The sequence below is a fragment of the Oncorhynchus clarkii genome, chromosome 17, assembly GCF_045791955.1.
Source record: "Oncorhynchus clarkii lewisi isolate Uvic-CL-2024 chromosome 17, UVic_Ocla_1.0, whole genome shotgun sequence".
Taxonomy (NCBI): domain Eukaryota; kingdom Metazoa; phylum Chordata; class Actinopteri; order Salmoniformes; family Salmonidae; genus Oncorhynchus; species Oncorhynchus clarkii.
Window position 1 is genome coordinate 63,161,343 of NC_092163.1, and position 12,253 is coordinate 63,173,595.

General features: G+C 41.5%; 1 protein-coding gene across 1 annotated transcript in view; it reads right to left on the minus strand.

Moving 5' to 3' along the window:
• LOC139369870 (cadherin-4-like) overlaps nt 1-12,253 on the minus strand; it is a 342,139-nt gene that overhangs the window by 29,551 nt on the left and 300,335 nt on the right. Inside the window, exons 7-8 of the mRNA XM_071109152.1 lie at nt 12,002-12,146; nt 1,984-2,156 (exon numbers count right to left, since the gene is read on the minus strand). Of these exons, the coding sequence (XP_070965253.1) occupies nt 1,984-2,156; nt 12,002-12,146 (318 nt within the window). The remainder of the gene's footprint in view (nt 1-1,983; nt 2,157-12,001; nt 12,147-12,253) is intronic.

Consider the following 12,253-nt stretch of genomic DNA (forward strand, 5'->3'; position numbering starts at 1 on the left):
ATCTCAGTTCACTGGTCATGATGGCAACACCCACCGGTAGCACACGCTCCAGCAGGTGTATCTCACTGATCATCCCTAAAGCCAACACCTCATTTGGCCGCCTTTCCTTCCAGTTCTCTGCTGCCTGTGACTGGAACGAATTGCAAAAATCGCTGAAGTTGGAGACTTTTATCTCCCTCACCAACTTCAAACATCTGCTATCTGAGCAGCTAACCGATCGCTGCAGCTGTACATAGTCCATCGGTAAATAGCCCACCCAATTTACCTACCTCATCCCCATACTGTTTTTATTTATTTACTTTTCTGCTCTTTTGCACACCAGTATCTCTACCTGCACATGACCATCTGATCATGTATCACTCCAGTGTTAATCTGCAAAATTGTAATTATTTGCCTACCTCCTCATGCCTTTTGCACACGATGTATATAGACTCTTTTTTTATTTTTTTCTACTGTGTTATTGGCTTGTTTATTGTTTATTCCATGTGTAACTCTGTGTTGTTGTCTGTTCACACTGCTATGCTTTATCTTGGCCAGGTCGCAGTTTTAAATGAGAACTTGTTCTCAACTAGCCTACCTGGTTAAATAATGTGAGGGACTGTGAGAGACAGATTGCAGGGTATTAGGAGTGAGAGTCTGAAATAATATGAGGGACTGTGAGAGACAGACTGCAGGGTGTTAGGAGTGAGAGTCTGAAATAATGTGAGAGACTTTGAGAGACAGACTGCAGGGTGTTAGGAGTGAGAGTCTGAGATAATGTGAGGGACTGTGAGAGACAGACTGCAGGGTGTTAGGAGCATGAGTCTGAGATAATGTGAGGAACTGTGAGAGACAGACTGCAGGGTGTTGGGCGCGAGAGTCTGAAATAATGTGAGGGACTGTGAGAGACAGACTGCAGGGTGTTAGGAGTGAGAGTCTGAAATAATGTGAGGGACTGTGAGAGACAGACTGCAGGGTGTTAGGAGTGTGAGTCTGAAATAATGTGAGGGACTCTGAGAGCCAGACTGCAGGGTGTTAGGAGCGTGAGTCTGAGATAATGTGAGGGACTGTGAGAGACAGACTGCAGGGTGTTAGGAGTGTGAGTCTGAGATAATGTGAGGGACTGTGAGAGCCAGACTGCAGGTTGTTAGGAGTGAGAGTCTGAAATAATGTGAGGGACTGTGAGAGACAGACTGCAGGGTGTTAGGAGCGTGAGTCTGAGATAATGTGAGGGACTGTGAGAGACAGACTGCAGGGTGTTAGGAGTGTGAGTCTGAGATAATGTGAGGGACTGTGAGAGATAGACTGCAGGGTGTTAGGAGAGTGAGTCTGAGATAATCTGAGGCACTGTGAGAGACAGACTGCAGGGTGAGAACAGCTTTTCATAAAAGACTCTGCCGACAGGCTGCTGATGCATTATGGGATAAACAGAGTTGACCCTCCATGATCTCCCTCATTAGTGATCTAAGAAGAAGTGGGAAAAGGAGGGGCACACACCTGCAGGGATAGGGTAGAGGATAAATCAGGTGAAATCCATTCCCATGACCCCCTCCAGGAGGACCAGTACGTGTTGATATTTTATAGTCATTAATGGTGCTGTTTGCAGGGTTGGGGTCAATTCCATTTAAACTACTGTCAGCTGAATCGGACATGAACAGTCTCTAAACATTAATAATATAATTCAGTTCCTGAACAGACTGGAATATAGATAGGAATTGACCCCAACCCTGTCTGACTATTTTACTCATAATGGTTAAGGTTTAGTCTAGGGAGGGAGGGAATCCTGAGTTAGTTATTAAGGGCAAAAGGTGACTGACTGGTGTACAGGGGTGGTGACCTATAGGAATGAGAACACCATCCACTGTCAGACTATAGCTAACACCAACAACATACACTGTGGATGTGCAGTAACAGGCTGACATGAAACTGATCCAACAGGAAGTCAATGCCCCTTCATCCCCCCTGCTCCCCTGACAGACAGTGTGACCTTGTTGTGCTACTGACCTCCCTGTCCAGGCCGGCAGCCATGGTGAAGATGTCTCCCGTCTCACTGTTGATGGTGAACATGTTGGGGATGGGCATGTGGGGGGTCTGGGACAGGATCCGGTAGCGCACCATCCCATTGGCTGTGGTGTCATCATCTGAGTCGTTGGCTGTCACTTGCATCACCAACGTGCCTGCCAACAGAGAAGAGAAACAGCCAGCAACAGTTAGAGGAAAACACTGTGAATCCCTCAGTGAAGGAAACACCTTCTACCGTCAAAGACAGAGCTAGGATCAGTCATACAAACACAAAAGATGATTTAACATACATGCCCCATTCTCATACACCCATTTGAAAACAATATAAATTTCAATATATTTAACTTAACGTAAAATGTATTTCAAATATATCTACATACATTTGGCATATAATTCGGCATATGACATAGTTTGTCCCTTCAGAGGATACTTAAATGACTCTTTACATGTTGATCAATGGAGATATTTTAACATTCTGTCATAAAGAGCACATGTTTTCTAAAAAAACAAAATAATTCCCATCTCAAGAGGATAAAATACATTTTTTTAATTACTATAGTAAGTGCCTATCTTCAGCTTAGCCTGTATGTAGTCTGTTACCAAAGGTTGGGCTTGTACACTGCCAGTTCTGGAGTCTTGAAGGGAATCTTCACTTTTTCTACTTCATATTCATCCTCTCCAGCACCACCCGAACATCAACATATGTGAAAATTGTGTTTTTCTATGTTTTGCAGTAAAAAAGAAAGAGAAGTGTTTCCAATGGCATTATCAACCAATTAGTAGACAATTATTAGGCAATGCCTACTCAAAACTGGTCAAAATCACATGGATGCCATTGGAAACACATCTTTATCTTTACTACAAAACATTGAAAAGTGCCATTTTCACATATATGGTGATGTTGTGGGGTGGTACTAGAGATGATGAATATGAAGTTGAAATATTTACGTTTTCCTTTAATGATACTGACATACAGTGCATTCGGAAAGTATTCCTACCCCTTGACTTTTTCCACATTTTGTTATGTTACAGCCTTATTTTAAAATGGTTAAAATGTTTTTTTTCCCCCTCATCAATCTGCACACAATACATTATAGTTGAAAAGCAAAAACAGGTTTTTAGAAATGTTTGCAAATGTATTAAATATAAAAACTGAAATATCACATTATCATGCTTCATGTTGAAGCACCTTTGGCAGTGATTACAGCTGCGAGTCTTCTTGGGTATGATGCTACAAGCTTGGCACACCTGTATTTTGGGAGTTTCTCCCATTCTTCACTGCAGATCCTCTCAAGCTCTGAGGTCCTGAGCACCTTTAGGTGCCTTTGGCAAACTACAAGGGGGCTGTCACGTGCCTTTTAGTGAGGAGAGGCTTCCATCTGGCCACTTTACCATGAAGGCATGATTGATGGAATGCTGCAGAGATGGTTGTCCTTCTGGAAGGTTCTCCCATTTCCCAGCTCTGTCAGAGTTACCATTGGGTTCTTGGTCACCTCCCTGACCAAAGACCTTCTACCCTGATTTCTCAGTTTGGCCGGGGGGCCAGCTCTAGAAAGAGTGTTGGCGGTTCCAAACTTCTTCCATTTAAGAATGATGGAGACCACTGTGTTCTTGGGGACCTACAATGCTACAGAAATGCTTTGGTACCCTACCCCAGATCTGTGCCTCGACACAATCCTGTCTCAGAGCTTTACGGACAATTCCTTCGACCTCATGGCTTAGTTTTTGCTCTGACATGCACTGTCAACTGTGGAACCTTATATAGACAGGTGTGTGCCTTTCCAATTAATGTCCAATATTTTGAATTTACCACAGGTGGACTCCAATCAAGTTTTAGAAACATCTCAAGGACAATCAATGGAAACAGGATGAACGTCTGCTCAATTTTGAGTCTAATAGCAAAGGGTCTGAATACTAAACTAAGTATTTCTGTTTTTAATTTTTAATACCTTTGCAGATTCTAAAAACTGTAAGTAGATTTGATTAAATCTTTTTTTCATAAATTTAGAATAAGGATGTAACGTAACAAAATATGGAAAAGTTCAAGAAGTCTGAATACTTTCTGAATGCAAGTGCAGATGACAATAAAGAACTCAATTGTTAAGACAGTAACCAATTCATTACAATATGATTTGGCCAATCTTTCATATTTGCCATACATTTGAATGGAAACACATATTTCTTACAAGTAAAATCAAATGTAATATATTTCACAAGGCATTTCCAAATACATTTCCAAATATATTTAACAAAACACATCAATAAATATAGTCTAAAATACATTGTTTGATGTATGTATGTATTTTATAATGCATTTTGAAATACATGAAATACATTTTCCGATGTATTTAACATATTAAGATATACATTTTACATACATTCCAAAAACATTTTGAAATATATATGTATTTTAAAAACAACACATTACACATTTCCTAAAGAATTTATAAAAATATATATTTTAAATGGGTGGTATGGGTGCACACACAACCTGAAAATAAAACACACACACACACACACACACACACACACACACACACACACACACACACACACACACACACACACACACACACACACACACACACACACACACACACACACACTTCAAACCAAATGTAATTTCAAGCCCATTCCCTGCATCTATGTCCTCAGTGAAGGGAAACTTTCTGATCAGGGGCTCCTGGGGGGAAATAAGTAGACAATACAAACTCATCCCATCCTTGTATATAGTAGACTGTCAGGCAGGCAGGTTGAAGTTCCTTCCTATAGAGTCCATTTAGTAATGAGCAGCACTGGCTCTTCCGCCATTTCCACCATCCATTACTTCAGCCTTCCCCCTGCCCTTAATGCTCCGATGCGCTCTCGCTATTTGTCTTGGAATCATGGGTAAAAACAAAGCCATTTAAGGCTGAAGGTGTGTGTGTGTGTGTGTGTGCGTGTGTGTGTGTGTGTGTGTGTGTGTGTGTGTGTGTGTGTGTGTGTGTGTGTGTGTGTGTGTGTGTGTGTGTGTGTGTGTGTGTGTGTGTGTAGACATGGAGGGGATTGGGGGGGGGGGGGGGGTGAAAGGGCTGTGTCCCAATCTCCCCGAGCAGAATTATTGATTTGTAAGAGCTTGTCAGCCAGGCTCACAAATGTGACCAGGCAATTAGGAGCACTCTGTGCAGGAAAAGGGAGAGATCACCTCGTTCCTCTCCCCAGCTCAGGGAAAATGTCACTCTCCATCAGGCAGCCATTTAAAGGCTGCTACTGCTGCTGAAGCTGCTGCTGCACCAGGAGGAGAGCTAGGCTCCTGTCAGCTTAGGGGGATAGAGTGGCAGAGGCAGAGAGACGCAGGAGCACACACACACTAAGGTTGTTATACTGTATAAGGAGGTAGAAACAAAGAGGAGAGAAAGGGGGAGAGACGAAGAGGAGAAGAGACAGATAAGCATATACAGAGAGATATAGGGATGCATAGACAGAGACTGAGGGAAGCGCAGGAAGAGAGAAAGAGGTAAGCAAAGAGGGATAGAGAGATAAAAGAAAGAGAAACAAGAACCATTGGAGCTAATCCAAGGTCACTTTTGCTGTAGATCAGCTGCAGAACTAGGCACAGGGACAGTATTAGATAGGTTTAGGTAGTGTAAATATGTAGAATTTTAGACAGGAAGGAGAAGAGACACATGATGGGTTCTCACAGCTACAGGTGTTTGTTCTGTTGGCTCTCATAATTGGGCAGAGATAGCACCATCATTCCCGTTACAGCCAGCATCGACGGGATAATTGTAGCTGAGAATTCTATTTCAAACTTCATTAAGTTTCAAAGCAGGATTTGTCACTTTTCCCAAGGAGAGAAAAAAAACAGAGAGAAAAAAACAGAGAGAAGGGGAGAGAGAGAACCAAGGAAGGGAGCAAGAAGAAAAACAATTACCCTTATTCCAGAGAGGAGAACATCAATATTTGAACAACCTTTCAGTCCGAAGGAGGAAAAAAGAAGTGATGTATCGTACGTGAACTCTGACATCTTTAATTTCAATAGGAGGGATTCCTTAATAAGCTTAAAGAGTGCTCTTTGTCTAAGAATGTGACCATGCCTGAAAGGGTTAACCTCTTAGCCCGTTTAATTCCTTTTTAATTTGAAAACTAATTCCAAATCCTAATTGCTTTACCGCCAAAACCGCTGGGGCTGAACATTTCACTGGTGGCAGGCAGGCAGGCAGGGAAGGCATGTTGGCCATTTGGTCACACGGGAGAGAGAGCGAGGGAGTTGAGACCACTGTTGGGCTCCATCAACTTCCTAAACATTACTGAGCTTGAGGTTAACACCTGCCTTCCAATTACAGAAGGAGAGAGAGAGAGAGAGAGAGAGAGAGAGAGAGAGAGAGAGAGAGAGAGAGAGAGAGAGAGAGTGGAGGACAGAAAAGGGGGCAACATGAGAGAGAGAGATGGACACAAGCACAGATGCAGAGAGATACCATGGCAAGAAATTGAAAGTGATGGAAAGGGAAAGGGACAGAGAATACAGAGGGCAGGCAGGAAATGACACTAAAATGGGTTGGCAAAAGAAAAAGAAGGGAAAAGACAAGAAAAGGAGGCTAAGAGGAAGATAATACCATGCATTTAGAGGGGGCCAGGAAAGTAGAGTACAATAGTGATTTGGGGAGGCAGTAGTAAGTGAATGAGTGAGTGGGGAAGGGCAGGGCAGGAAGAGAGGTAGAGGGGAGAGGGATGTGGCAGATAAAAGGGGACACAAAGCATAGTGGTCACACAGAGCTGGCTCTAATGGCACTGCTGGCCCTCCCAGGGCTGTTACCAGAGCACATTGCAGCTCCACCCACCATCATACACAACCCTGGCAAGCCCGGGAGGGGCCAATAAAAACCAGCTACCAGAAAATTACCTCCAAATCTAACCGCATTCACACCTCAATGCATGGGCAGTCAGAACATTTTAACTGCCCAACTGCAATGTCTCTTCACATCTCTTCACAACGTTCCATGCTGAGGGAATATTAGAGTACAGTACAGTACAGACTTGAGGGAGAATAAATCTCTTTTATATCTCTGGTGTAAATAAAGTCTCTAAGGAACAAAACATGTTTACGATATCCATGCCGGTTGTGTGTTTGTGAATGTAAAACTTCAGAATTTGTAACAAACCAGAGCACTCACTGGTGTCTGAAGCTACTTTCCATCAGCATCTCTGGGTGACCCTTCCTGCTAAATGCACTCCCAGCTCTGAGACTCAATCTATTTGGTATTAATTGTAACATAGTGGCTCCTCTGTGAACAATCAGCCAGGCAAATGTGCTCTCCTGCACTCAGCGCAGAATAGCAGTCGGTCACACACTCTGGGTCCATTACACTGCCTGAAACATCCCTGCGTTCCTCCATTTCTCCTCTCCTGTGTACAGATGCTGAGGCCTAATTAGCCCCCCAGGCCAAGAGGCAGTGGAAACTCTCAAGTCTTTCTCCGACTGTTGCAGCGCAACGTTCAGCAGCAGATGATACTCTGTCAGCCATTGACTTGTCATTCCTACTCACCATCACTCACTGCTGTCATCAAATGGACTCATGCTAGCCACAAGTTCTGACTGAACTCAATTGTCATGAAACGCATATACAGCGATTTGTTTCTCTCTCTTTCAAACAAACTTATAAAGAGGAGCACCCACAATGTGTTTCATGTGGGGAAGTGCTTAGTAATGAGTCTCTCAAAATGAACAAATTATTAAAACAACACGTCCTGACCAAACATCCACAGCATGATGGTAAAACGAGGGAGTTCTTTCAGAACAGGGCAGAATGCTTCAGGAAACAATTGTTATTCTTAACTGGAATAAACTGATTTATGCAAGATGCTTTTTGAAGGAAACTCACTCACAGTTCTGGGTTATTCATCTACAGCAGGAAATGTTCTCCTGCCTGACTGAGAAAGCAGTAGATGTTCTGATCCAGTTTGGCACCACATACCTATGCATGCTAGGGTTCTCAAGTACAGAAACAGTGTCGATGCTGAGCCTGACCTCAGTGTTACACTGTCAAAAACTGAGCCCAGAATAGACATGCTTGTTGAAAACTTCAACCAGCCACACACCTCTAATTAGGATTGTGTGTGTGTGTGTGTGTGTGTGTGTGTGTGTGTGTGTGTGTGTGTGTGTGTGTGTGTGTGTGTGTGTGTGTGTGTGTGTGTGTGTGTGTGTGTGTGTGTTTTCTGGTCTACATCTGTGTGATGTGATCAATCAGTTTATTCCAGTTCAGAATAAAAAAATATGTATTTTAACAGCAACAGTTCCAACCTAGACTTTCTATCAACAATAATTTATACAGTAAGATGTACAGTAGGCCTGATAATTTTTCATATGTACTGTTACTTAGGGTTGCACTATCAAAAAGCCTGTGTGTGTGTTCTGTTATTCATCAGTGTGATGTGATCAATCAGTTTATTCCAGTTCAGAAGGAAAATAATTTATTGTATTTTAACAACAACAGTTCCAACCTAGACAGATATGTAAGAGTGTTTTTAAATGGGGAAAATTAACATTAATATATATTAATATAGATATTTCATGTCATTATTATTAGATTTTGTCTATGTTGCATTTGTTTTAGACATAAGGGCAATGAAATGTACCAATATTTATGTATCGTTGCATATTCTCTTAAGCTTGGGTCCCAGGAAAACACAGATTTTCTAATTTGGTCCCAGGCTGAAAAAGTTTAAGAGCCTCTGCTTTATATAAAGCAAACCAGGCGGAATCATTTTCTTGTTTTTTAAGTTTATGGAAAGCCAGTGGCACACTCCAACAATCAAGACATCATTTACAAAAGAAGCATGTGTTTAGTAAGTCCGCCAGATCAGAGGCTGTAGGGATGACCAGGGATGTTCTCTTGATAAGTGTGTGAATTACACCATTTTCCTGTCCTGCCAAAATGTAATGAGAGCTTTTGGGTGGCAGGTGAAATGTATGGAGTAAAAAGTACATACTTGTCTTTAGGAATGTAGTGATGTAAAAGTAGTCAAAAATATGATTAGTAAAGTAAAGTAATACTTTCAAGTACTTTTACTTAAATACTTTACACTGTGCTTCTACACCTGCATTGCTTGCTGTTTGGGGTTTTAGGCTGGGTTTCTGTGCAGCACTTTGAGATATCAGCTGATGTACAAAGGGCTATATAAATACATTTGATTTGATTTGATTCTCATTTCAGAGTGTCTCAAGTGCCAACAAGATTGAGAACTCTTTTTTCATCACTGACTATAGCATTTTGGTGTTTTTCCGTCAAATTTGTCTGATCTCCTATGCATGAGGAGAACGTGGTGGTGGTGTTGAGTTTTTTTCCCCCATAGACAAGGGTTCACCAATGTCAGTGTAACTTATCAATTTACAATAACCATCCAATAACTTGTAGAGCTCATGCGGTAAGTGCTAAGCAAACTCGTAGAACACCCTGGTGATGACACATGAATGAATACACACCACTGATCATTTTCCCCTGTCTGAATCACAATAACAATTGGATTAGTTCTGATTGGATTACTAATTATGTAGTGTAATTGCCAAATTACTTACATGTAAGACTGATCAAATCCAATGACATGCTTGTTTCTGTGTCTACCCCGATGGGTGTACGTCTGTGTTGGCGAGCGTGCCATTTTAAACCCAGTTTCACTGATGGATTGATTTGACACAGAATGTTGCATCTGGCGACAGCGATAAGGGCAACTCCCCGCAGGTCTGTCTCTTTTAATGGTTTTATATAGCAGCCATAGTAGATGGAGGATCAGCTGTAATGCTTCAGAGGCATATTGATATTAAGAGTCTTCTAGTCTTATAGAAACGTTTCTTTTAGAGCTGAACACATCCCATCGCCCTTTACTGTAAGCAGTTAGAAAAACATTCTGTCTGATGGAACCAAAAGACTTATGGGAGGACCATTCTCATTACCAGCCTAAAGTGAGCAGTTTAAAGTTTAAGTGATTAGTTGGATAAAATAGTGCTGAACTTCTTCGTGTTTTAAATGCTCCAGAAAAGTATAACCATCCCACAGAACATACACCAGTTATAAAAACGGCCCAACTCTAATTTTCTTATTTAGACAATTAGGCAACCATAACTCAGTGGCATGACTCTCTAACTTAAAACAAATCCTTGCATGCAAGAAGGAAATAAAATCTCTCTGGTCTATGTAAAAATACTTGTTAGTGTTAACTCCAGCATACAATAGAGGGACATAAGTGTTTGTATTCCACAAAACAGACTACTAGATATATACAGTACCAGTCAAAAACTTGTACCCATCTACTCATATATTTATTTATTTGTACTATTTTTTACATTGTAGAATAATAGTGAAGACATCAAAACTATGAAATAACACATATGGAATCATTAATTAACCAAAAAAGTGTTAAGCAAAGAAAAATATATTTTATATGTGAGATTCTTCAAAGTAGACACCCTTTGCCTTGACAGCTTTGCACACCTTTAGCATTCTGTCAACCAGCTTCACCTGGAATACTTTTCCAAAAGTCTTGAAGGAGTTCCCACATATGTTGAGCACTTGTTGGCTGCTTTCCCATCACTCTGCGGTCCAACTCATCCCAAAGCATCTCAATTGGGTTGAGGTCAGGTGATTGTGGAGGCCAGGTGCACAACTCCATCACTCTCCTTCTTGGTCAAATAACCCTTACACAACCTGGAGGTGGGTTTTCGGTCATTGTCCTGTTGAAAAACAAATGTCTCACTAAGCGCAAACCAGATGGCATGGCGTATCGCTGTAGAATGCTGTGGTAGCCATGCTGGTTAAGTGTGCCTTGAATTCTAAATAAATCACAGACATTGTCACCAGCAAAGCAGCCCAACACCATCACACCTTCTCCACCATGCTTCATGGTGGGAACTACACATGCGGAGATCATCCGTTCACCTACTCTGCGTCTCACAAAGACACGGTGGTTGGAACCAAAAACCTCAAATTTGGACTCATCAGAACAAGGGACAGATTTCCACCAGCCTAATGTCCATTACTCATGTTTCTTGGCCCAAGCAAGTCTCTCCTTCTTATTGGTGTCCTTTAGTAGTGGTTTCTTTGAAGCAATTCGACCATGAATGCCTGATTCACGCAGTCTCCTCTGAACAGTTGATGTTGAGATGTGTCTATTACTTCAACACCGTGAATAATTTATTTGGGCTGCAATCTGAGGTGCAGTTAACTCTAATGAATGTATCCTCTACAGCAGAGATAACTCTGGGTCTTCCTTTCCTGTGGCTGTCCTCATGAGAGCCAGTTTCATCATAGCGCTTGATGGTTTTGCGTCTGCACTTGAAGAAACTTTCAAAGTTCTTGAAATCTTCTGGATTGAGTGACCTTCATGTCTTAAAGTAATGTTGTACTGTTGTTTATCTTTGCTTATTTGAGCTGTTCTTGACATATTATGGACTTGGTCTTTTATAATAGAAATGAAGAATATACATATATATAGAGAGACAAGAGAGAGCGAGAGAGAGAATAATAAGCTAATTAGTTGTGACCTACATTTTTTAAATACAAATTGACAGTGTTGTAACCCCAACACACTCTGTCTTTGTTTTTACAAGAGAGTCGCAGTCAGTTGAAAATACAGACATTTTTTAATACGTTTGGTTCTCCTCGCTAATTAGCAGGTCTAGAACAGAGAACAGACCCACGCTCCACTGAGGAGAGACTATTGCAATGTGTGTGTTGTGTGTGTGTGTACTCTTTCTTTCTCTCTCTCGGTCTCTCACCTGCGTTGTTTATAAATTCTCCTGCCATTAAACTTGGCAGTAGAACATTGCCTGAACACAACGTAGATAAACATCTGGTGTCTGAACACAATGTAGATTAACATCTGGCCTTCATCTCTGACTGGTAAAACAAGTGTTCCTCCAATCATGACATGGTCTTCTTTCTACCTTCAAAGTCATCATGCCTCCGTTCATATACTTGAAATACTTGAAGAAAAAAGACACTATTTACTGCCCTAGTTTATGTACCTGGCTTTGAGCCTTCAGCCACAGAGCCATTGTAGACCTGGTTCTGGAACTCTGGCCGGTTGTCATTCATGTCGATGACGTAGATGTATAGATCTATGGGGCTTTCCACCTTGTTCCCATTCATGTCCACAGCATGGGCCCGCAGCTGCAAACAACAAAACAAAAAAAACATATGAGCATTGTATAAATCCTGTAAATGCAACAGTAACTTTGACGATAACTAAAGAAGCACTGATCGACATAAAACATCAA